The sequence below is a fragment of the Ovis canadensis genome, chromosome 18 (assembly GCF_042477335.2).
Source record: "Ovis canadensis isolate MfBH-ARS-UI-01 breed Bighorn chromosome 18, ARS-UI_OviCan_v2, whole genome shotgun sequence".
NCBI lineage: Eukaryota > Metazoa > Chordata > Mammalia > Artiodactyla > Bovidae > Ovis > Ovis canadensis.
This window is the reverse complement of record NC_091262.1, coordinates 56653725-56681141: the sequence shown is the minus strand read 5'-3', so window position 1 is coordinate 56681141 and position 27417 is coordinate 56653725. Positions and strand designations below refer to the sequence as shown.

Sequence of the window (27417 nt, the reverse complement as noted above, 5' to 3'; positions counted from 1 at the left end):
AGCAAAATAGGCAGACTTTGGATTGTTACATAAGAAAAACTAGAACCTTGGGCAAAATAATGATAGTCAACATGTATTAGTGTAATAAAACAGACAGAAAACTGAATTGGAAAATCATTCAAATCTGTACAGTAACGTGTATTCCTAAAAATGTTGCTGTAATAGTTATTATTTATACCAGGGACTGGCAAACTTTGCCTGTGAAGAGCCAGAGAGTATTGCTGACTCAAACAAGTTGAGAGTTACGGGCACAGACACCCACACAGTCAAAATTCTGAGTATAACTACAGTGGACCTTCCCTGTCTGAGACTCAGCAACTCAATCAACTGCAGATCATGGACTTATTGTAGTTCTTATTTATTGAAAAATATCCATGCATAAGTGAATCCAGGCAGTTCAAACCCATGTCATTCAAGGGTAAACAGTTAAGGCATATGGGTCATTTGGTCACTGCTGAAACTACTCAACTTGCTATCTTTGTATAAATATAGCCACAAACAATTCATAAATGAATGTGCCTGTGTTCCAATAAAACTTTATTTTAAAAAACAGGCCATGGTCTGGATTTGACCTCCAGGCTGTAGTTTGTCACCCCTTGATTCTATACTATGTATTGGGCCCATACTATTTACTAAATAAGCACAAGGCTGAACCCCTTACATACATCATTGAATTCTAACAACCTTTCAAGGTGGGTGCTCTTCCCATTTCACAGGTTTAAAAACTGCAGCTTAAAAAGTTTAAATAATTTGGTGTAAAATGAACTCTGCTCCCTCTAACTTAGAAACGCTTTATGTAGGCTCCTCCTTTATATAGCCTCCTTTTCTCCATGATTGCTGATGCCTGTTCTGACCCTCCCTCCCGTTCATCAGAAGCTGCTTCTGGTTTCGCTCCATGGTGACTTTGTTCCTGTTTCTCTACCTCGTGTTTCCTTGAAATGTTGTTTGTCTCTTCCATCTCTTTCTCCATCACTTCTGTTATGTTTAAAAGCTTTATGTCAGTTTTCATAACAACAGATGCAAGCAAGCATAAAAAAAGACAAAGCAATGTATTAAAAATAGATAGCCACATATACAACAATAAGCCAAGGAAACTGTCATACCATATACGTTCCAAATGGAAAGTGAGCCAAAAACAAGATGCTCACTCTTATATAAATAATACATTACACATCCACTGGGAGAAGAAGCAGCTCTGTCCTTAAATGGGAGGATAATTTTTTTTTGGTCTATTTTGGTGTCATTTTCTTTTTCTTTTTCAATTCTTTTCTCCCCAGGTATACACTATAAGTCATACCATCTCAGACAGACCACATTCCACTTCCAAACCATCCATGAACTATTTTATTAACTATTAATAGGAGAGAGTTGAAAAACCCAATGTAGAAATCCACAGACATCATTAAAGTTCCTCAAATACATAGATTTACCAGCAGTCTCTCCATATTAGCATAATTTCCCCTACAAAAGAGGATGGAGGTGGTTTCAATTAGATGGAGTATAGACAAACTGAAATAAAAGACTTTTTAACTTAAAAAGAAAACTGCAGAAGATGAGAAAAGATATGCGACTATATTAGAAAACAGAAGAAATTTAATTACAGAGCAGGGATTCCAGCCGATTGGACAATAAATCCTCACGGAAGGGATTTACACTAGATACAAGAAGACTTTCAGGGCAGGGAGAGTTGTTAAACATTTTAATGGAAGGTTGTGAATTCCCTCTGGAAAGATCTGTAATGGAGGACAAATTCTCTCCTATCTGGAATGGATAAAAAAACAATCTCTGAAAGAGAGGAAACGAAATGAAGGTCGTTTTGAGGTCACTTGCAGTCCTGAAACTCCAGGTAAAATTCTCACTTCCCATGGGTAAATAACGGTACAAAACCTCTAAAAGATTCACTTTGGAAGATTCAGGAGAAAACACTCATTAAGCGGGTGATTCAATTCACAAAATATTTTTCCAGTGTCAAATATTACCCAGCTCTGGGGAGACATCCACCCAGGAGGGCACAGGCCTGAGCAGCATTGTGGACAGGGAACACAATTATTCACTTCAGTCAATTTTTTAAACAAATCTTTGAGCTTCAACCAGCTTTCTGTAACTGTATTTCCTGAACTTGGTGAGCTCAAAAATCCTGCAAGAGCTGGCTGTCACATGAAATTTCTGGCATTATTCATGGTATCCTTGGATCTTTTTGTAAACAGAAAAGGCTCTGATAGTGTTTCCATACTTTATTTCCTTTTCAAACCCAAACTTGGATGAATGGAGCCTCTTAAACTATCATCAAAACACTGGTTATAAAATGCTGGCCAAATTTGAGGTCTTGTGCTATACTCCCTTGTTGCAGAGAAAGAATTCAATTAGCTCAACTCTAGCGATTCATTTATATTTAAGTTTTCATGAACGTGAAGATTTTTGTGGCTTACAAGAAAATTAGAGATTCACAGAATTGGTCTTTAGCGTTACCAGGCTGAAGAGAGTGAAGAGGCGAGAACAATCATACAGAGAGAAGTGTTCTTCATGCATATTTTCAAATCTTACCATTTCCCAGCTGAGGAAAGCTTAGGAGGAAGGACAAAGTTCAATGGGAAGAGAGCAAACCCCAAAGGATATCAAGGTAGACACAAATGGGGGCAGGAAGTGAATTCATCACAAATCTTTATCAAAATCTAATTTTAAATGGCACATCTTTGTAAGAATTAAAGATTTTAAAATTTTAAAAACTAAATTAATTAATTAATTAAAATAAATAAATAAATAAATGGCACATCTTTTAATCTTTGGCTTTATTGTTTAAAATCATAAAGCTTACAATTAATACCTAAATAAAAAGTATAAATGGCAGTATATGAGAATTATTTTTTTAAATAATGAAGAATTTAATTTTTTTTAAATACAACAGTGGGAGAAAGTTTCAAAATTCTATTTCAGCTTTTGCTCGATATTATAGCAGTGAAATGTAGTTTTTAAATTTTCCTATTCTGAATTAGCTTGCTACAGCTTTGAAAAGACGAATCAGTCCTTTAGTCTTTCTCCTTTCTTCACCCTCATTATGATGGACTTGGATTAAAAAGCTAGCCCAAGTCCAAATCTCTTATTATTTTTCCTCACCCCTTCATGATTACATTTTTAGACACACAGTTGTCTGAAGTCAAACCAGATTTTATACAACGGAAGTGTCGGTAAACTCTCCTGCTAACGATAGTACAAGAACAAACTGTGCTGATATACTTCACATTGCAAATGATTGTTTATGTTCACCTACACCTACTGCTCTATTTTGGGGCTTCACGTTTGTATGGCTCATGTTATCCTCATACGTATGAACAATTATACTGAGATTGTCTACATAATCAAGAATACATCATTGAATACTATGGTTCAAGGGGTTGGAAACTAGCCATTGAATTCAGGTGATTAATTGTACATTTTTGTACCATTTGTCTCAGACATGGATGTCACTGTCCTTTTTTCCCTCTCTCCCTCTTTTTCTCCCTGATACCAGCCTGGACAAATCTGAGTACTCTGAGTATTAAGAACTGTCCTTAATGTACATGGGGCTTCCCTTGTGGCTCTTTTTTAAGGAGAGAAAATTTGACTTTTCTATTGGGTTGCCCAGAAAAACTCATTCGGGGTTTTCTGTAATATCTTACAGAACTGAAAATTATGTAAATTATGAAATTTTTTATCACCTCAATATATAACATAAAGTGTTAGTCACTCAGTTGTGCCGGACTCTTTGTGACTCCATGGACTGCAGCCCACCGGGCTCCTCTGTCCATGGGATTCTCCAGGCAAGAATACTGGAGTGGGTTGCCATTTCCTTCTCCAATAATATAAAAGGAGGCCATAAAGTTTTAGACTCAACTAGCACAACATGAAAATAGGATTGCCTTCTTGAAAAATTAATGAGTTGATAGCATAGCTCTGATCAATAGAATCTAATTAATAGATTATTAAATGCCTTATTGTTAAAATGTTTCCCACCATATATTTATTGAATTTCTATTCTGTGCGAGGTACTGTGCTAGGCATTGGAGATATATCAATAAACAACACAGACATGAATCTTGCCCTTGGAGTGTGAAATCTAATAAAAATTATAATCATTCATTCTCAAATTTGGTCCACAAAGTCTAAATCTACCATACTATTTAAAATGTTATTTAATTAATAAAAAGTACTCATGGCTAAATTAATCTCAAGGAGGCCTCTCGCAGGGAGGCACCTGTGAATATTGAAAGGGATAATTTCATTGTAATGAAGGTAGCAAAATTCAGTATGCCAAGATTTATAACACAGAAATGAGCTCCAGACTGAAACTTGGCATATATGAAAGGATTTATATAGTTATTTATATATGCACAATTATGTCTTGGGATAGCCAGTATGTCTGGTCAAAGGAATCTGACTTTATCTAGACCCAGTCCTGAAGAAAGATTATTTTAATTCAACAAGTTAATACTTGGTATCTGTGTGCATAAGCATAAACACTCATAAATGTGCATGCATAACTAGGTGTGTGTGTCTCTCTTGCATAGATTTCCTAGTTTCAATGGCTAAGTTGAGATGACAAGGGGAATATCACAAGTCTTTTTTATGCAAATATCTATGAGCATATGGAATCAACCACTTAGGAAGCAGCCAAAATAGTAAGTTCAGTTGAGTTTCAGGGGTGTATAGATATCCTTCTGGAGAAAGGTGAAGCTCTGTGGCCTGAGAAATTTCAGAAGGAAAATTTAAATCAACCCCAAAAGCAGTAAGGATTTTAGTCTGGAAGACTCTTCCCTAGCTTTAGAATAAGAAAACGTGTGTATGTGCATTGTGTCTTATGTAAACGAATCAAGATTCAGCGGGAAGCCCACTCTTCCCTCTTGGCTTAGTCCAGTGTGCCTCATTAGGGACAGAGTGTCACAGAAGTGCCTATTTTAAGAATGTATGAGCTTCACAAATGCCCACATTATTAAAAATATGCTTAAGAATGCCCTTGCTTCTGAGAAGTGAACTTGCTTCCTTGACAGGATGGGAAGGTAGTTTATCTGCAAATGATATGCCTCTAGAGCACCTCTCCAAGGGGACACTTCTTCAGTGACTCCCTTTCCAATAATAGGATCCATGAGGTTAAATCTTTCTAGGGTCCTGATACCTTTAATCTCTTTCCCACAATGATTTATTTTCAGCCTTAGCTTTCCTGAAACTGACAAAATACAGGAGGCTCTGTGAGGCAAAACATAGCACGCCTCCCTAGGATGCTGAGGTGTTTAAGAAAGGTTGATGAGTGGCTAAAGAACCAGCCCATTTTCTCTGCAGATATACCATCTAAATATTGAGGACTTTCTTCTTTCTATCTTAGCACAAAAAGCTTATAGAGAGGGAGGAAACAATGTTCTTGCAAGAATTTTACCTGTTGTAGAGAAGAGGATATAGGGCAACAGTGGGCAGGCAAGCAGTATACGAAAGACTATGGGCATTAGAACTACCCAAACTGGGATCAAACCCTGACTTCTTTACTTATTTCTTGTGGTAGTTACTAGTTCAGTTCAACAAATATTTCTAGTTTTCTTCCTTCCAGCATATAGTGGGGGTGAATTTCCCCATCCAATTTGGAATAAGGTGGAGCCATGCAATTAGTTCAAGCCAATGATTTTGAGAGGAAGTGACATGTGTTTCTTTCAAGGAGAAGACTGATACCCAGAATGAGACCCTCCAGAAGTCTCTTTCCTCTTTGCCACATTGAGGGAATATATAAGAGGGTGACTAGTCTATCAGTCTGAGTCCTGGAGTTAGCAAACAATATCAAGAATAGCCCATAACTCACTTGTGATGGATGCGTAATATGTAATGAGAAATTAATTTTTGCAGGTTCAAACCTTTGAGATTTGGGGGCTGTTTGTTATCTCAGCAAACCCTAGCCTATCCTGACTAAGAAACTAGTTCTGTTATTCTAGACTAACCAGTTAACCTCTCTGTATTTCAAGCTCAGAGTACATGAAGTGGGGACAATAATTCAAGATCATCATTAGTATTAAATACAATAATGTGTACAGGGCACTGACACAGTCTAATATTAAGATTTGACCAATGTTCTTTTTTTTTTTTTGTCCCACTATCCTACTCCTACCTCCTATCTCTCTCTCTCTCTCTCACACACACACACACACACACACACACACACACACACACACTTCCCTTCTTATCAAATGGTGAAGTAGATAGCATCTGTCCTTAGTTCCTTTTCTAGATTTCTTCTCTCTACCCACTTTTCACTCTATTTTACCTTCTCAGTGTCTTTCCATTTAAACTAGATGACAAAATTAGCATTGAATTCAATAGTATTCTCCCCCTGCCCATACACTGCTGCTGCGGCTGCTGCTAAGTCGCTTCAGTCATGTTCGACTCTCTGCAACCCCACAGACGGCAGCCCACCAGGCTCCCTCGCCCCTGGGATTCTCCAGGCAAGAACACTGGAGTGGGTTGCCATTAGAGTACATTCTTTTTTACTATAAAGAAATGAGTCTTAACGATGGGCTTTAAGGCAGTGCGGATATTTAGTAATGGAGATAAGATGGTTTGGACTGAGAATACCTAATACTCTAAAAATTATGAAAGCAAAAGTGTTAGTCACTCAGCCATGTCTTTATGAGTCAAGTCTTCACTCAGTCATAACTTCTTGCAACTGCATGGACTGTATCCACCCGGCTCCTCTGTCCATGGGATTCAGGCAAGAATACTGGAGTGGGTTGCCATGCCTTTCTTCAGGTGATCTTCCTTACCCAGGGGTTGAACCCAGGTCTCCCGCATTAAAGGCAGACTCTTTATCACCTGAGCCACCTGGGAAGCCCTTTTAGAACACTGGAGTGGGTTGCCATGCCCTTCTCCAGGGGATCTTCCCCACCCAGGGATCAAACCTGTGTCTCTTCCATCTCCTGCACTGGCAAGCAGCTTCCTTACCACTAGCATCACCTGGGAAGACTTTACCATAAAGACATGAATCTCAAGGATGGGATTTAAGGCAGTGTGGACATTTAGTAATGGGGATAAGATAGTTGGGATGGGGAATACCTAATAGTCTAAAAATTATGTCCCTTGGACCACCACACATCTACTTCTTTCTAAAGTTAGACATGGTAGTAAAACAAGGACAAGAAGGAAGGAGGTTTAAAAAAAAAAGAAAGAAGTTAACAAGTTTGTTTGTGAAAGCGCTATGGCTGAACTTTGCCTGCCCCCTGCTCCACCCACAGCTGGCAATCGCCAGTCTACTGTGACAGCTACCAGGACTTCTTTTGAAATAACCAAAACATTATTTAGCTACCTTTCCAGTATGGCTCAGTGGTAAAGAATCTATCTGCATGCAAGAGATGCAGGTTTGATCCCTGGGTCGGGAAGATCCCCTGGAGAAGTGAATGGCTATGGCACCCCACTCCAGTACTCTTGCCTGGAAAATCCCATGGATGGAGGAGCCTGGTGGGCTGCAGTCCACGGGGTCGCGAAGAGTCGGGCACGACTGAGCAACTTCACTTTCGCTTTTCACTTTCATGCATTGGAGAAGGAAATGGCAACCCACTCCAGTGTTCTTGCCTGGATAATCCCAGGGACAGTGGGCTCCTGTCTATGGGGTCGCACAGAGTCGGACATGACTGAAGTGACAGCATCAGCAACCCATCCAGTATTCTTCCCTGGGAGATCCCATGAACAGAGGAGCCTGGCAGGATACAGTCCATGGGGTAGTAAAAAGTCAGACATGACTTAGCAACTAAACAACAGCAACAAGAAGCCTCATCTCCAGCTTTAGGAATATACGCATGAAATCCTAACAAACTGTAAAACTCAGAATGATAATAAAGATAAAATATTTGGCTTTAATAGCATACATATCATATACTTCCTTGTAGTTATGGTTACCATAACCAACGGCTTCTTGATGTGATTATATGGAACATTAACCTAACATTTATCCTTTTTATATTAAGACCCTTTTGCCAATGCCAATAAAAGATGTTAATGTCATAAAATATTAAAAACAATATTTGGTTTTTATCTTTTAATTTGGCAATTTGGGAGGGGCAAAATAAATAACCCCCAGTTCTTACCACAGTTGTCTGTAAAGTTTAATCACACAACATACAACTTTTTTCCTAGCGTCAAACCAGATTAGCCTAAATATGAATAGATCCACTAAAGATAAGCAATTTAAAAGTAGGAAATACTAAAAAGTAGGTGAGGGACATTTCCCTTAACTCACTGACTTGAAACATATATTTATATAGTATTGAGCAGTTCAGGAGCCAAAGACAACAGTAAACCAAACATCTTTTCTTATTAGGAATGTAAATGTCCTCTTATCCATTTCTATAAAACTAGGAAGAAATCTATAAACATGTAGAATTAAAGCCAAATCTCGCAGCTTAACAGAAGTGGGGATTCATGTCTAATTAAGTAAAAGTCATTTTTCAAAAGTTAAAGGCTGAAATTTTTGCAATTTAATCCAAAATTTTATTAGCAAACTTAAAGGATTATCCTGATTGCAATTAATAAAAAGCTCCCAAACAGGTCAACTCATTTAAGCGCTATCTGTAATCATTTGTATTTTAACATGATGGTTATTACTTATTACCCTGAAACCAAGAAGCACAATGAGATATTGATTACTTTTAACCTTTAGAGCCAAGGATTCAGGAAAGGTTAGAGTAGGGGAACATTCTTCCTTTCTTGGCTGGCAATGTATAGCCTTCAGGAGAATTCAAATGATTCCCATTGGCCAAGTAGATCCAAGATTAGTTTATTCCCTGGGCTGACAAGAAATGATGATGCTTTTAAAAATAACACCCAGCAGTATTGGGTGAAGTGTTACATTTATATAACCAATGGCCTCAAGATGTGCTTCACATCACAGCAAGTCTCAGGCTGTTAACCCTTTACCAAGATTTGTTTATCCAAGTATTTTGTTGGATATTAAAAGTAATAGTTTTAATTGGAATAGACTCATCTCATTAAACCAAGTTCTCTGGTAGTTTCCAAAAGGCTGAACACAATCACTAGCCACTGCTGATCACTAGCATTTCTTTTTGTTTTCATTTTCCATGACAACATTTAAAAATAATTTTCACATTGTGCCACTGAGAAGCAGTGAGTTCTAGGTAAGGCCCAGAAAAATTATGGGCAAGGGAAACATAACTGCTATGTGTTAGATTAATTTGCAGAACACTTGGCATTATTATTGCCAAGTCGTCAAATTGTTCCAAGTTGTTCCGGAAGGTTGTTATTAATAGTATGTTTTCTGAGGAAAGTTCTGTCTACTTTTGGAACTGCATTTCTGTTGCCAAGGAAACTCCTTTAAGCACAGTTTTCTAGGAGCACACTGCTGCTTTTGTTTGCCAGTGTCCTATTCATATCATCTAAGTAAGCGTTTTACATGCTCCAGCCTTCAGTCCCAAATGTTGAAGTTTTAGCCCATTTAAGTTGCTTTTTCAAACATAGCTAATGCTGGCTATGATTGCCCTCTCTCTTCCTCCCCCTACACTCTACACCCTCCACCCAAAGTCCCCTCTCCCCTCCTTCTTCCCATTCTCCCTCCAACATGCCCAAATCTTACTATTCAAGGTATATTTTTTAAAAACAGTTACATTAAGAAAGATAGTTTTCACAAGTTTTTGATAAATTAACTTCAATTTGAATAATAATTCATAGGTTGTAGCATGAGTCCTTCAAGTGTTAATTATCTTTTCACTCTGAAATTAATGTAGTCATTTCCTACTGACTCCTCTACCCCATTTATTGAAGTGCTGAGGAAAACATGTCATTGAGTCCTGAGCCAGCCCTGTTGTTGTGATTAAGCGTGGTCACATGGCCCATCTCTGCCAAAAGGAGGGCCCTGAGAAAAGGTGACAAAGACAGTGATTTCCTGTCAGCAGAGAGTACGACAGGGCTGTCTAGAAGTGATGCAAATGAGGGGAACTTTCCCCACGGCTTGTTTGATCCACTCTAGGCCAGAGCAGGCCAGGCCAGGGAGAGAGGGAGCAGTACAATACAGCTGAGGCTGCCCAGAGAGCCAACGCACCTTCCGGACAGTAGCTCACCCGCCAGAGACAAAAACTGCTGGCGGGGCTTCCCTTCCTTGCCCCTCTGCACACAGAACCAGCTATTTCTTGGCATACTATTCTCTTAACATCCTTCTTTTTTTTCTCCCCTTTTAAAAAAGCAGTGCAAATAGGTATTATAAGCTCTAGCATAAATAGTGTTTCATATATTGTTCAGAAACCACATCCATCTACTTTTTATTCTAACATTTTCAGGATAAGTTTTGCCCTCTCTAAAAAAAAAGAAAAAGAAAAAAAATATATATATATATACATATATGTATACTCAAGTATTCAAAGTATTCAAAGCAAACACTGATTCATCAAAGCCCAAATTAATATGACAGCAAATCTAAGGACTTTTTGAACTTTAAAAAAATGGAACAACAAATTCACTTCTAGACAGCAGTGGAGACAGCCTAGGTTTTTCCATTCTGATTGTTTTAAAAATGATTAGATAATGTTTTTTGCAATATTATAATGATTTTAAGCATATTCTTCTTATCTTAATGGAGTTTTAATCTAACATACAATTAAGCTCTACAATTAATCTACTGGGAAAGAGGTAAAAAATTATCAGTAGGTTCTTGTGCCTGATATACCAGGTACATTTTTACCTTGACTGCTTCACTAACCAGTAATTTGCTTCCTTTGAACAATCAAGGTAGAAAATTTGGATATTGAAATTCCAATATAAAGCCTAATTAACAGAATTTAATTTTTTGACGAGTACTTCTATTCTGTACACCAACACATAAGTTAAAAAAAAAGTTAACGGACTTTCTTCTATTTTAAGCCTAGTTACTGTGACCTGGACCATGAACCAGCCTACCATTACATTTTTAAGAGCTCAAGTTCAGCATAAAGGTCTCAAGCCACATTCAAAATTATACAAATCAATATAATCCGGAACAAAATGAAAGAGAACTATTGCAGAGAGCTGAATTTACAAAACACAGGACAAGCATGATTAACCAGTTTTCTATGATCGGTTCATAGCTATGACAACATCATTTTGGCATCAATAGTTATAAAAACAAAATAAGTCAACTATGTCCCATTTTTCTTCTTTTACATTATATTTCTTATTCCCTAGAATTTCTTATCCCATTCCATACACATGATTATTTTAAAAGTCACATTGGTTGTCTTATAATAAATACACATCTAAATTCTCTAAAGTAACTTTATCCTTTTAAAATTTACCCCTTTCTCTTGTCTGGCTTTTTTTTCCTCTGGGGAAAAAAAAAATTCATTTTTCAGTGTTTTGGTTTTTAAAAGCTTGTTTGTATTTGATTTTTTAGCATTTTTTTACCTATTCATTTGTCTACCTAATTTACTCCTCTACTCTTTTTCTCCTTTGGTTAACTTTGTATTAACTGATTTCAACTGTTTTTCTATCTCTTCAATGTTTACATTTCTTTCTCATTTTACAAATAACCTCTTCTTTTCCAGTATATAATACTGATGTCCTTTCATTAATTCCATCTGGCCAAACTATCATTGAAAAAAGCCACTTATGGATGAGAGCTGTGCTCAAAGTCTCCAAGCATTACCTGGCAACAGAGTCAGAGTAAACATAACTAACTTACTTGTCAGAAGTATTATGTCTACCTGTAAGAAATAATTGTGGCTAGTTATTTCTCTATTGTACCATTTTAATCCCTTATATTAAAAAAAATCCTAACAGAAGATATTTTCATTTCTAAGTATCAAAATAAACTTAATTTCTCCAAGGAAATATAATATTTTTTTTTAATGGAAAATGTAAATTTATCATCTGAGCATATTTCCCTCTTTGCTTTCACTACCAGGAAACCCAGAAAAACTTTTAGGATCTTAAGCAGTTGTGTAGGACCTTATAGTCTATGTGACTACATATTAACTCTTCTCACAGAAACAGAATCCAGCCTACATATATTTTCCCAGTTCTGATTTGTACTTATATATTAAACATATTTTTACTATTTTCCTGTGAAGTCTTATGCTATGCTAAGTCACTTCAGTCGTGTTCGACTCTTTGCAATCCTGTGGACTGTAGCCCATCAGGTTCCTCTTTCAATGGACTCTCTAGGCAAGAATACTGGAGTGGATTGCCATGCCCTCCTTCAGGGGAATCTTCCTGACCCAGGGATTGAAATCATGTCTCCTGTGGCTCCTACACTGCAGGTGGATTCTTCACCACTGAACCACATGGGAAGCCCGTGAAGTCTTATAAACAACCCCAAAGCAATAACAAAATAAAAATTACTATGTTTAGTGAGCACTGTATTATATAGAATGAATGAGTTTTCCTTTTTCACACAGAACATATTTTTTATAATACTTACACCAATGGAGAAAGATATAGGACACTTGGATTTTTCCCACAAAAGCAGAAAACACGAATAACTAACTGCCTAAATTAAGCACAACATCTTCAGTGTAAATTCCCTGAAAGCATATACATCTTGGTTGAAGTGTCAGTATTATATTATTTTTAAGCTAGAAGAGTTATTTTTAACCCCTTAGAAGTAATATAATCTAATCTTTTACTGATGTGGAATAGCTAAGGCATTCACTCAAGGTACAAATCTCTAAATATAGTATTTTAGTGAGCTTCATACTATCTGAGGGCTTCCCTTGTGGCTTAGAAGGTAAAGAATCTGCCTGCAGTGCGGTAGACCCAGGTTCAAATCCTGAGTCGGGAAAATCCCCTGGAGAAGGGCATGGCAACCCACTCCAGTATTCTTGCTGGGGGAATTCCATGGACAGAGGGGCCTGGTGGGCTACAGTCCATGGCGTCACAGAGAGTTGGACCAGACTGAGCGACTAACACTTTCACTTTCATATTATCTGAAAACAGCTCTTGTTCAACAATAACTATAAACACCAGCCCATAACTCCTGAATCTGGCTCTTGGAATTAACCCTTCATCTCTGAAACATGCAGCATGACTAGGGGCTCTGTCACCTGTGCTCTGTAAGTAGCAGAGACGGCAGTGCTCCGGGCCCTAGAATGAAGCTGCTGCAGGGCACAGCCTCGCGGCCCTCCAGGACTGGCTGCCTCTGCTGCAGACAGCAGCAACAGGCCCAGCTGGCTCCAACTCTCCCATCGTGGAGATGCTTCCAGGTCACTCAATTTATAAAATGTACAGGATGGGGGAGGAGCTGTCCTGAGCTTCTCTGAGCCCACGAATAATGCCACCTTTGATCTGTAGGAATGGAAAATAAAGCTTTTCCTTGGCAAGTGGGTTTTAAATATTTCTCCATTAATAGTTAATGCACATGCAGACCAGCAGAGTGACAGCTCCCTGTGATTAGGAATTCTGGCTTCGTAATGCTAGTCCAAATAGGAGCTGAACTTTCAAAATCACGGTGTTACTTTTGACAAATTAAATTGTCCTACTTAGGAAGGTAGGAGGAATGAAGAGAAAGAAAGTGAGAGAGTGGGAGTAAATTCTCCTTGGAGGTGATTCTCAGATTGAGGAAGAAAGAAACGAGAAAAGACTACCTTTGTGTTTTCTAAGCTGATGATACTGCCATTGTTTATTAGAAAACAGCTTCAGAAGATCCCCATGCTGACGCTGAGCCAGACCAAGAAGGAGAAAGGACAGACATTGGCAGCATGTCTCACTATCTCCAAACAAAGAAGAAAATATATTTAAGGGAGTGGTTACTTTTTAACAAGAATCAAGTCGTTCTTAGGGCCCAGCAATTTAAAACTAATCAGAAAGAAAATGATTTTAAATTTCTAACAATCTGAAAATAACAAGAAATTTTTTAAACAGATAATCCACTTTATAGCCCATTGTAATATTAAGGATCTAAATTATGTGAGATTGCATCAACGTATTCTTTGCCTTTCAAAACTAATTCTTTCCCCTTCAAAGTTCCTTGAGCATTCTGGTGTTTTAGGGTAACCAAGATATTACAAAACGTGCTCCACTCAGGAGGTCTGCTGAATGAATTGTCTGGTCTTTATCTGAAGTTCCATATCTAGGAGTCACATGATTTTCCAGCAGGGACAAGAATATAAAGTAAAGTCAGGAAGGTTGTACCTAATACTGAAAATGTTAATAAAAAATAAATAAATAAAATAAAACAACTTCCTACTCTCTGACTACCATCTTACTATATTCCTCTAAAGTAACAGTTACAAAGGTGAACTTCAGGGATCAACCTAGGACTGAGCAATGCAGAACTGGGGTGTGGGCATGCCTCTCCATACCAGGAAATCAGCTGAATGATGAAATAGAGAGAGCCCTACTCCTCACCAGGGAGAGGAGGACAAAAGTCTCAAATTCTGTGATAACAGGAATACCTGTCCTGATCTACAGTTCCTGGGAATGTACCGTAACTTAGTTGAAGTCTCTCTTAAAAGCTGTTCACTGTCATTCTTTTCATTAATAGCAGGGATAGTGAGTTTCAATATCATCCTTAATTGTTATAACTCAACGATTATTAGTTCAATATCAATTAGATAAGATGCTTTGTTAAATAACATAAAGAATACCAGTGGAAAGCATTTTTCTCAGTTATACAAGCATTTTATCAAACGAACATGACATAGACAAGCTGAGATAGATGAAAATTCTGTGAAAAGAGTTGGGTGTCCTATTGAGTTGTCATGATGATTGGAGGAACACGAATCACAAATACCCTGTAGTGGAAGGAACAGACCTACAAATGAATTTTTTTGTCCCAAATGCCGATGGTGCCCCTGGTGAAAAAGGCTGAGGACATGTTGGTAATTTTTAGGGCCAACAAATTTTAAGATTAAAAATGAATAAGGTAGATTCAAATGGTATCAAAAGCCTAGAAAGGTCTGGGGACCAACTGAAAAGCTTTAGTCCTTTAGGGGTCTCTGTGATCCACTGGCTCCAAATCTCACTTTCCCAAGGCACTAGTTGAATTGATTCCTAGAAAAGCAGATTAGAAAGAGAAATGGGACACTGGAAACATTGACCTAACCTGAGAATCCCTGGGGATTCTTGGCAAAGGTCTGAAATTAATTTTCTGCCATCAGTTTTTCTAACTCAGCAGCCACCCCAATTTCTAAATGAGTCCTTCATCAATATCCTCAAGACTGTTTTGGAGATTTCTAAACTTCTGGAATAATTTGGAAGTTTATATAAAGAGAGACACTCCATAAACCTGTAGCATTGCCTTTGGTTTCTAACCTAATCTGTAATTTGTTTATAAGCCAAATGAAAAATTAGTGCAAGTCTAGTGAGCTTAGATATACTGACACGAGTCACAAATGAAGAACCCCAGTACCAAAATGTTTGGAAAAGTACTATACTCCAGAAGTACTGAGTGGGAGGAATAATGGCCTTCAATACGCCAGAATGGAAATTCGCAGGCAGAGCACTTAACAAGGAAACCACAAGCAAAAGAAGACTGCACTTTTTGTTCAGTGATTTCCTATTAATTGTGATGTAAATTATATGAATGCGATTTTGACAAAGAAGAGCACTGTTTCTAAAAAAATAGTGGTTTATGTGCAAAATACAAAATGCACCAAGAAAAAGAACTTTAGCATCATGGATGCAGTAAACTCTGAGATAATGGCTTATGATTAGATAACTTTCATATTATTATATTTTTCTTTTTTACCTAGACTTTTAATGCTTAAGTCTTTGGGATAAAGCAAATATTAACAAACAATTAATATAGATTTACAGGCATCTTTCATATGCAAGTCTTGATCCTGGCATGAGATACAAAATCATCTCACTTTGGTTACATTAGGTTGAAATTGTTATCCTAACAATATGTGCTGCCAGACGATGGTAGCTTTGTGGCTACTGTGGACAGCTATCCATACAGGAAACAGCTAGCAGTCAACAAACTTGATTAATGTTGGGCAGAATTCTTTAGGGAGTAAAATATCACCGTTTGCTGAGTCCCTAGGGAGCTTATATCTTCTGTTAACTAAGATGATTCCCAGGGGACACAAATTAAAGTCTACCACACCCTTGAAAATAAATATGTCTCTTTAGAGGAAGTAAAAGTTAAAATAATATATTATAGAAAGGTAATTTAAAATGATAAAAAATTGGAGAAGAAAGAAGACAACTTCTATTTGACCTTGAATGTACTTCTTATTCTATAAGAAATTTTAAAAAGCTAGAGGGTAGTTGTTTCTTGTCATTATACTGTTGCTGATTCTGTGGTTAGTTATTAATTTTATTTTTTATGATTCACAATCTGCTCTTTGAAATATGCCATATGCTCAAAGCAATTCAAGGATGACAACTGTCAGAATTACTCCAATAAAAATTGCCTAAATGAGGAAGATTTACTGCAGTCTGATATTTCAGTGGAAAGTCCCTCTACCCTCCCCAACTGCTTTTTCAGACACTGTGAATATTGCAACCATTTTTTCAAGTCAAACTCACATGACTGTTTTGCAAGAACTTCTAAGACAATTTAAGTAGAATCGGTGAAACACAGTAGGCTAAGGGTGAATTAACAGACATGGAAAACAATATAAATAGTTATTAGATGGATTGCCTGCAATCAATATGTGAGTTCCAAGCCAGTTTTCTTAAATCACACGCAAATGCATTGACTTAATATGACAACGTCTGTGCTATGTAACACTAATAAACATTAAATTGGACAAGCCCTGTATCCTGGAAGCAGCAAGCCAATCGGAAGGCTTTTTTTTTTTTTTTAATCTCTGGAAATATCTGAGGGGTGGACAGAATCCACCTGAGTGCTCCAATCACAATACATTTTGTTAAATGTTACCAGTCTATTTATCCTTCATTTTGTTTCAGTCTATTTATTAATGCAGTTTCATTTATTGCTATTCATCTTGAAGATAAATCTTTGTCCTTCTATAGAATTACACCAAATAGAATGTGATAAAGGGAACTTTCTTGCAATTATGATGTCGGTACAGTCTGTCAGCACACAGGGGATGGAAATGAGTTTGGGGACAGGGAAGGGAATTCTAATAGACACCATGATACATACAATGAACGCAAAAGATATCCTGAGAGAGAGAAAGACTTGTCAGGCTAATCAGATCTTCCCCAGCAAGGTAAAGGCAAGAAGGGTAGCTCTAACCTTGTAAAGATGCTGCTGCTGCTCCTCTGACATCATCAGGTCGTGGCTGTCCATCACGAGGGACTCCATGTCAATCAGCCAATCCCAGAGCTCCTGATATTCTGAATCAAAGTCCAGAAGCCTGAAGATAAGGCACAAAATGTATTATGCATAAATACAGTGTAGTTGTTAAAAATCTCGTATTAGAATAATATATTCTTGAAAACCTATGATGTTCCTGGGTGATACCTGTAAAAAGAGAAGGAAAAATTCTCGGTGTGGTTACACAGTGGGCCAGATAGGAACTCAAGCTTTTGACATAGCCATTTTCTTAGATTTTGAAAACATAACATGTAATTCTGATGCTTGTACCTGAGACATATTATGGCTATTTCCATTCGCTCACCCTTTCTGAGGATTTGCAGCATTTGAACAAAATGAACTATGTCCTTGAAAAAGAGCATTGCCATTTTTAACAGACTGAGACATGGAGGGTCAGTGCCTTGGGAAGGTTACCTGGTCCAGAATCTGTGGTACAAACAGCACTCTCAACATTCAAACCTCTTTTTCTCTTTGACTAGATTTTCCGTGGATACTGCATGCATCCTAATATATTCATGATAAGAATACTAATTCAGTTAATTTCTCTATATGATCACTATATACTACCATATCCAAAATATTATTTTCACTGGGAAATGACTCAATCATTTATCTGTCCCTCTGCTGTCTATCTGCCTATCTCTGCAAACGTATATCCTACGTTTATTGTCATGGATGAGTAGCCAGCATTTCAGTTTAACACTCAGAGATAGGCTTGAGTGACTCTGGTAAGCCAGTGAGAACCAGGGGCAGATCCAGTATTAGACAGGTGTTCCCCACAGACATGTAGGAAACAAAGGTAAGGACAGGAAGTCAAAACAATGAATCTCTGAATAGCCAGCAATCATTAAAATTCAAAGGAGGATCACTATGGTTTTCAACAAAATAAATCATTAGAATAAGGAGCTTAAAAGGATTAATGTGATTCTCTATTGAAAGCCTGGTGAATAAGTAAAGCTCAGATTCTTCTAAAACACTGTGATCAGAAAATGAAAGTGCAGAATGAAAAAAAAAAAAACTATGACTTTGTCCTTCTCCCCAAAATCATCCCTCTAAAAGAAATCTGCGAGTCTTGTCAAACTCTGAGCAAAACCCTATCAGTACTAATGGAGCAGCAGCCTCAGGTATGAATCTGAACTTATCACGTGGGCGTCTTATTACCGCCTTGTCCCTGTCTTTATACACGAAATGACTGCTTTCCAAAAAAGTGAATATCTGCTTTTCATAACTTACAATTTAATCTTAATAGATCTGTCAAAAAATTAAGGTATATCTAGTGATGGAGTCTAGACCTAGAATCGTCTATTTTAATTACTTTGCCATAATTATAAAGTTTTTTGATTAGAACCATAAGCACCCAGGCCAAGGCTTATCATTGGCTAACACGTAGAATGAATTAATAAATGTTTAGTGAATGTCAATGATGGATATAATTGATATAAACAAACCTTCAGTAAGGCTAAGGTGGTCTAGAGCTGTGCTTTCAAACTTTACTGTGCCTATGGCATTGCTGAGAGTCTTGTTGAAATGCAGATATTGACTCAGTACTTTTAGGGTTGGGTCTGAGACTCTTTGAAGTAAGTGTTGGCAACTGGCAACCCTGCTGCTCCTAGATCACGCTTTGAGTAGTAAAGACTTACTTACAAGCATACATGAAATCTGAAATAGTATCCCATTTCAAAATACTAACAAACAAGCAAAAACCACTGCAACAGGAACCAATAAACCATTAGGCTTTTTAAAATTTCATTCTGTGAGTGATTGATAAGGAATGACTAATAAGCAATTGCTCACACGGCAGACACAATCACTTAGAAATATCTCCTGAATTATGTTTACTGTTTCTCTCTCCTTGTACCCGCTCACATTTTGACCACAAAGACAGGGGAAAGGTGGCATGCCACCCCCCAAATTAGGAAAGTATAATCCTAATACTCATATAGGTGAGAATATCCAGGAGAATATTAAAAGCAAAAGATAAAGGAAGGGAAAGGCTCCTCGCTTCCATCTCAGTGGACTTGGAGAATAAGAATGAAATAAAGGCAAGAGGAGCAGGTGCTCAGATGCGTGTCCCTCTCTCTCTTGGCTTAAGACCTAAAGGGAAAGCCAAAAGCACCAGGATGCTTTTCCTGCTACATAGTCTGGGAGACTGCCTTAAACAATGCCCTCACAATAACCTGAGGTGGGGATGCTGCAGAGAGTTGTGGTCAGGACTCTCTTTGCTACTCTGTTCTCTTCCCCTTCCCCCATGATGAGACTGTTCTCTCATCCTCCCATGAGGTTTCTGGGAGTTCAGGTGAACTTGACGGAGGCATTACCATGGCAACAGAGACACAATGACCTCTAAGGAGAGCCAGGGGGGCCTCTGAAGCCAGACCTCAGACAGCTGGCTGGGCCAGTGAAGACTGAGATGAAGCTTAGTCAGCAGGAAATACCTCCTGAACCAAGCCAAGAGATAACAACGCAGCCACAGGCCTCTGTCGTGTACAACCTCATAATGTAATGGCAGGGCAAGACCCATTGCATGGAACCTAACCAGGCTGCATCCAGGGGCCACGTTAAGCCAGAGGGCCTCACTGTACCCCAGAATCACAAGATCACATAAGCCCCTTATATTGCTCAGATGCCATCTTGCACAAAAGAAGGGAGAGGAATAGGAAATCTGAAAAACAGCATTTATTCCAAGATGTTGTTCCCTAAAGAAAATGTTATTTTGTTAGGAAAGGCTACAAGTATTGTGTGTAAGAGCCTGAACTCTGATCTTAAAACCAGGTTTTTTCTGTTGTTATACCAATGATGTATGTAATTAGGAAGTCTCATAAATTATCAATCAGCAAGTGATAATAAGGAAAGCTGTTTTCTTTTCCATACGTGTATGATTAAAAAAGAAGCTTTGATTATGACTAAACAATTTAAGGGCAAGGGGTGAATTTATGTTTGTATCCCTAATGCCCAAGATCAGTTCAGTTCAGTAGCTCAGTTGTGTCTGACTCTTTGAGACCCTACAGACTGCAGCACAGCAGACTTCCCTGTCTATCACCAACTCCCAGAGCTTACTCAAACTCATGTCCATTGAGTTGGTGATGCCATCCAACCATCTCATCCTCTGTCGTCCCCTTCTCCTCCTGCCTTCAATTTTTCCCAGCATCAGGGTCTTTTCCAAAGAGTCAGTTCTTCGCATCAGGTGGCCAAAGTATTGGAGTTTCAGCTTCATCAGTCCTTCCAATGAATATTCAGGACTGATTTCCTTTAGGATGGACTGGTTGGATCTCCTTGCAGTCGAAGGGACTCCCAAGAGTCTTCTCCAACACCACAGTTCAAAAGCATCAGCTCTTCAGCACTCAGCTTTCTTTATAGTTCAACTCTCACATCCATACATGACTACTGGAAAAACCATAGCTTTGACTCTCTGGACCTTTGTCAACAAAGTAATGTCTCTGCTTTTTAATATGCTGTCTATGTTGGTCATAGCTTTTCTTCCAAGGAGTATCTTTTAATTTCATGGCTGCAATCACCATCTGCAGTGATTTTGGAGCCCAAGGAAATAAAGCCTGTCACTATTTCCATTGTTTCACCATTTTTTGCCATGAAGTGATGGGAATGGATGTCATGATCTTAGTTTTTTGAATGCTGAGTTTTAGGCCAGCTTTTTCATTCTCCTCTTTCACTTTTAGCAAGAGGCTCTTCAGTTCCTCTTCACTTTCTGCATTAAGGGTGTATCATCTGCATATCTGAGGTTACTTGTATTTCTCCCGGCAATCTTGATTCCAGTTTGTTCTTCATCCAGTCCGGCCTTTCTCATGATGTACTCTGCATCTAAGTTAAATAAGCAGGGTGACAATATCCAGCCCTGATGTACTCCTTTCCCAATTTAGAACCAGTCTGTTTTTCCATGTCCAATTCTAACTGTTGCTTCTTGACCTGCATACAGATTTCTCAGGAGGCAGGTAAGGTGGTCTGGTATTCCCATCTCTTCAAGAATTTTCCACAGTTTGCTGTGATCTACACAGTCAAAGGCTTTGGCATAATGACCAGGATAGTACTTGATAAATGATGATGAGTGAATATAGATAATGAAACCAAGAACTTTTAGTAGGGCTAGGATGACTTCAGAAGAGCAATACATGATAAAGATAATATTTCATCCTCAAATACCAATTGCAATATAGACAGATTCCCCATTCATTCTGAAGGTGAGATTTTGCCTTCAGTACACAATGGTACATTTGCTTACTTGAAATGATTATATACAGTATCCTCTCAATTAATGTGAGCTGCCTTCCCATTCCTTTCACATCCTACTTCTATGGTGAAAATTAAAGGAAATGTATGGATAGATTTTAAATAGATGAAAACTACATACAGGATGATAAAATGTTCAGAATCATGGAATTTTTTTTTACTAGCTCTTTACCATGTCTTTATATCCATTGAGCTGTTCCCTCCTGTTATTCTCCCTATCAAAGGACTTAGAACAAAAGCCATTTCTTCTAGTTAAATGTACCTCAGGCTCATTCTGAGATAATCTTCACTGGAGACCTGCAAGTGCTGACTGAATCTAACACAAATATTCACAATTCCTCCAGTCCAGTCTGTTTTCATCCTAGCTGAGAATACTTAAATAAGCTTGAGTTTGTTAGATATGGTAAATGCTTTGGTTCTTTATTTTGTTTCATTAGTGTAGAATCAGCACTAGTGTTTTTCAAATGACAAATTCTCATCAGATCCTAATAGTTGCTTCAGTATTGTCTGACTCTTTGCAACGCCGTGGGCTATGGTCCGCCATGCTCCTCTGTCCATGGAATTTCCCAGGCGAAAATACTGGAGTGGCTTGCCATTCCCTTCTCCAGGGATCTTTCCAACACAGGGATGGAACCTTAATTCTGAAGACAAAAACATATTTTAAGCACTTGTGCCTGATTTCAGATTCTTTGGCATGTGTTAATTCACAGCTTAGGGAATACCTGACAGTTTTCCAAACTTAAGTGAAATCAAATATATAACTTTGTAACAAATCAGAAATAAATTACTAGAATTTCTTTGTTGGTTTTTTTTTTTAATCTTCTGAAATGACTGTAATTTAATGTGCTCATTATAGCAGGAAAATTCTGAGGTAAAGGAAGTAGCTTACTTTCTTCTGTTTATATTGCCTGCAAAGGTATGCTGTAGACTGGTGATTTTATAAAAGACATCTTCTAAGGAAAATGTCAGCTACTATACAGGAAAACAGAAAAGATCATAGATGAGTGAATTTATCAAGGGTAGCACAGAACTAGTTAGTTCTATAACCCTTTGCAGAATATGCTGATTCCATCCGTTGATTTCAGAACCAGGTACTTTTCCTTGAAGTCCTTGTGACAAATGACCCCTTTTTAAAACAGAGAGAGAGAGATGATTGAAATTGTGGCAAATAGTTCAGAACCTTTTAAGGGGTATGAGTATAGGAACTGCTCTTTTGGAAGGATTTTCCTTATAAAATTTTCTTTGTAAATGTGCTTGGGCTCCTGCCAACTGATTGATACAAATATATAATCTAGATGTCAAAAGGTCTCAAAGCATACCTTTTCAGTACTCTGTGAATACATTATACTCTATGAAAATGTTACAAAGCAGAATTGTACACTATTCTAAGACAGTGTTATAAATCAAACACATTACCAAAGTGATATTGTTTTGGATATTTTCCCTTTAAATTGCCATATCCCTGAAGGTTTCACAATAAAAGAGTTGGACATTCTATTGCAGATATGATATTACCAGTTTTGGAGCTTTACAAGCACAATCATGTAATGAGGAGAAAAAGTCTTCTAAATCAAAGTCAGGTTTTGTTAGATAAATATAGAATTATGTGTTCATTTCAGCATCTGAAATTCTAATAAAGACAGAGACAAGTTATGGAAAAAAAAACATGCAATTTTTTTCTTTAGTGTTTTTTTTCTCTAAATTTTGGCTAACTACTATGATAATTGCCAAAAGTATTTCCCAATATCTTGTCCATCATTTTCTCTAACTTTTTCAGGTTAAAAAAAAAATTCCATATTTTTTCACCATGGAAATAAAATACTAACAAGACTGTTTAGTATCAATTTTTACAGATTGGATAGCAATATATCATTTGTGAGGCTGGCACAGTTTAAGAAATGATCCTTTCTCTAAACCCTGGTGGGACTTATGTTTGACCAGCTAAGTGTTTGAATACATAAATGCATTCAGCCTTTGGTATTTAAAGTGAGCATCATTAACTCAACATTTCAACTTAAACTTTGCTTAAAAGATAAAGTTTCACCCAAGTGAAATCAATGGAAGGTGTGTGTGAATATATGAGGTTCCAGCTTGGTCCACTAAGGAATTTTGATTAAATCAGACATCAAATGAAGAAATCATCAAAATAGAGCAACTAATAGTTGAAAAAAAGAATACTAAAAAGGCCTGGAAGCTTTTCTACTAAGGCTGAGTAATACATATTTTGGAGCATTTAAGTATCCATCATTTGTAAACTTAATAGTTACTTTCACATTAATATATCCAAAAACACAAGATCAGTTCCTGAGATACCAGCTTGTCTATGTTGGAATTTCTGTTAAGTGATCCAATTTTCCTAGCTTCTTTAGCATATTGATTCTTTCCCCAAATATTCACTAAGTGTTCACTGTTCACATTATTTGCTCAAGGAAGTTTGCCTCTGGTTTTCAAAAAAGACACTAAAGGTAATGGTAGCAAAAATCTCATAAAAATATACTTTAATATTATTAAAGTAAAACACTAATAATTGATTAGAATTTCCCATCATCCTCTATGCCATGTGTCATGTAAGCACAGGAGGCAGATAAAAGAGTGGCACCTAGTCCAATCACATTATCATTAAAGAATAAAATTTAGCTTTCCAGACATGAAATCTGATATGCACAGTTGCATGTAGAATCCCTTTCCACTCTAAACATATTAAAGTGTGGACACTAATTTACTATTTTGAATGAAAATTCATGAGCCACTTCCTCATGAGAAAAGCAGCCTGCCTTTGCCATTAATAAATAAAAAGGAATATGGAGTTCTTTCCAGTAGTAATTTTCTCAATTCTCATATACACCCATGTACATGTGAAAATGTCTAAGAAAAATAAAACCAGTCCTACAGATCTGTTAACGATAGGCCCCACTTTCTCATGGTCTTATGGACGGTTCATAAACTCCTGCTATTAAAATACAATCCATAAAGCAAAAAAATTCTAACCTCTAAGATTAGCCATAAAATTAGAAGTATTACTGTAAGTTTCTGGATATATCTAGAAGATTCTGTTAGGCTGTCAGGAAGTCAAAACTCTCTCTCTAAATTTTCAGATAATACACTGGACTAAGTTCTAGCCAAAGAACTTGAAAACATTCCGAAGAATTTGGAAATGGCAGTGATTCTAACACAAATGTGAGAACCCATCTATCTGCAGACAAAGCAAGAGATAATGTCGTTTAAAAAAGAGAGAGAGAGAAACCTTCCTATGTCATTGTCCATGTGTTAGAGGGTCTGGATCCAGACTTGCTTCTGGCACACTGCTGAGGGTTAGGCAGTTCAGCCTTTTGTAAAAAGTCTACTCTATCCTATACCTCCCTGGTTTTCAAAGATTTAACAAGCAATAGAGAATATCTGAAGAGGGTATGGCAAACCACTCCAGTATTCTTGCCCAGAGAATCCCCACAGACAGAGGAGCCTGGTGGGCTATAGTCCATGGAGTAGCAAAGAATCAGACATGATTGAGTGACTAAGCATAGCACAGAGAATATTCCCCCTCAAGGTTAGGGCAGGGGATAAAAATGTGTGTGCTCAGTCACTCCAGTCGTGGCCGACTCTTTGAGACCCCATAGACTATGGTCCACCAGATTTCTCTGTCCATGGTATTTCCCAGGCAAGAATACTAGAGTGGGCTGCCATCCTCCTCCAGGGGATCTTCTCAACCCAGGGATCAAACTCATGTCTCCTGTCTCATGTGTCTGCTGCATTGGCAGGTGGATACTTTACCAATGCGCCACCTGGGAAGCTCAGGAGGTAAATAACACAGGAATAACTCTCTGCCACTCAATCTCTAACAAAATCTTTGTGGAAGAGTTACTATAGAGATCTCTCCCAATATGATTTGATCTATCCTGTAAATTGGCTCTTAACTGAACTGTGCTTTGACATCACTTCTGCAGCCTACATCAAAAAATTGCCTTGGGAATTTGGTTTCTCTTCTGAAAGTATTAGCTGCTTAGTCATGTCCGACTCTTCGCGACTCCATGGACTGTAGCCCACCAGGCTCCTCTGTCCATGAGATTTCTCAGGCAAGAGTACTGGAGTAGGTTGTCATTCCTTTCTCCTGGAGATCCTCCCAACTCAGGGATCAAACTCAGGTCTCCTGCATTGCGGGCAGGTTCTTAACCATCTGAGGCACCAGGGAAGAGATGGAGTATTACAGAGGCCTGTCTTCTGAAAGAACTACAGGAGAAATCCCTCCCAGGACTCAGTGTGTTTCCCCAGATATATATTATTTTTAATCTTAGGACACTAGAATTTTCTGATGGATGAGATTTCACTCTTTCCTTTGGATGTGGAAAGCTTAGAGCCAAATCATTGCCCTTCTTGAGGACATGCACAGAAGATGCACTTTTTTGTTTTCTGGTACACATTTTACTTTTACCTAACTGACTTCAGTCAAATATTTATTCTATTTTATTGTAAATATTTTTGGTAAGTTGACTTAAATCCTTTGTGAAAGTAATGTGGGAATGCATAAAGGAATACATTTTCAAGAAAAGAGTTAAGCTCTGCACATTAAAATGAGGTAGATTAGATTTGTCTTAGACTCTCTCATACCTCTTTCCTTCTTCAGTTGACCCCATAAACTTTCCAAAGCAGCACAGAAATTGTTTCAGAATTGTTAAGATGGAAAGGAGTTATATAAATAAATAAATAGTTTGACTTTACTCTTAACTTTGAAATAATACTTCCCCAGTAATTATGCCACTACCTCTCTAGTTCATCCTTTGTTGGCTCTTGGTATGGATGGCATTAGATTACTGAAGTGGAAGACTGTCTAGGTCTAAAATTAGTTTAATGTATTTGAACATTAGAAGCATAAGATATTATGATCCCAAAGGAATATTTATACTGGTGAGATTCTTTTTATAGCCAGGAAGACTTATTTTAATAATCATAGTGCCCAGAATATCAGTTTTTCAGAAGGTAGTCAGGCACTTTTTGCTCCTTTGGCTACAGGATGCATTGTGATCTTACTATGTGATAACATCAGAACACAACAGAAGGAGCAAAAAGAACCTGAACTGAACACTGATCAGTTGTTCATTAGTTTGAGACAGGGTAAAAATCAGGGGAAGTAGGTAGAAATGCAGGGTAGAAATAAGGTCGCCTTGGATCATCTCATGATTTATCTGGGAGAGTATTCCCAACATCAGCACACAATTTATGACTGGAGTGTACCAAAAAGAAAACATTTTATTAATATGCAACAATGTTCCAAAAACAACCATTGAGCAGAAATTCAAAATGTTCATTGAAAGAAAGAGAATATAAGTGAGCACGAATGTTCACCCAGCTGCACAAGGATATTTTTGGCCTTTGGCTCAACAGAAATCCAGAAAGATCATCCTATGGCAATGAAACCCAGAGGTGATTACACCCCTTCTCAGGTATTTGAAGTCATTCAGTATATCTTATTGCTTATTTGATCTTTAATCAAATAATGTTTTAAATAGTGATATATTTGCTTTCATCTGTCAATACTATTCCTCTTTGGGAGTGTTTTATATGTGTGTGTGTGTGTGTGTGTGTGTGTGTGTGTGTGTGTGTACATTATCACAATGATTCAGGAATACTTCATTTCCTAAAGGAAAATGGATTTATTTTTACTGCCAAACTTTTAACCTTTCGGCTAGTTAAAGTTCATTTAGTTCAACCTGTTGTGCTTGGAAACAACCTGTGTATACTGTTCGTATTTGAAGGTAAAATTTACTTTAAAATGTTACATGATGTGGGACGAATACTTCTACATTCTTATAGAGAACAAACCTTGACTACATATCCATCTGTGGACATTGCCCAAATTCCCCCTCAGCCAGAGGCTGGCATATGACTGAGACTGAAGTATCTTCTAGAACTTTACATAAGTACAGAAGGCTCTTTGAAATTCCCTCTGGATCGCCGGAATCAGA

At 37.6% G+C, this 27417-nt stretch overlaps 1 protein-coding gene across 3 annotated transcripts in view; it reads right to left on the bottom strand.

The window, feature by feature from the left end:
- Nucleotides 1–27417, bottom strand: part of AKAP6 (A-kinase anchoring protein 6) — a 410046-nt gene that overhangs the window by 103551 nt on the left and 279078 nt on the right. For all 3 annotated transcript variants that reach the window (XM_069559473.1, XM_069559474.1, XM_069559475.1), the window contains one exon: nucleotides 17138–17258. In XM_069559473.1, coding sequence (XP_069415574.1) covers nucleotides 17138–17258 — 121 coding nt within the window. The remainder of the gene's footprint in view (nucleotides 1–17137; nucleotides 17259–27417) is intronic.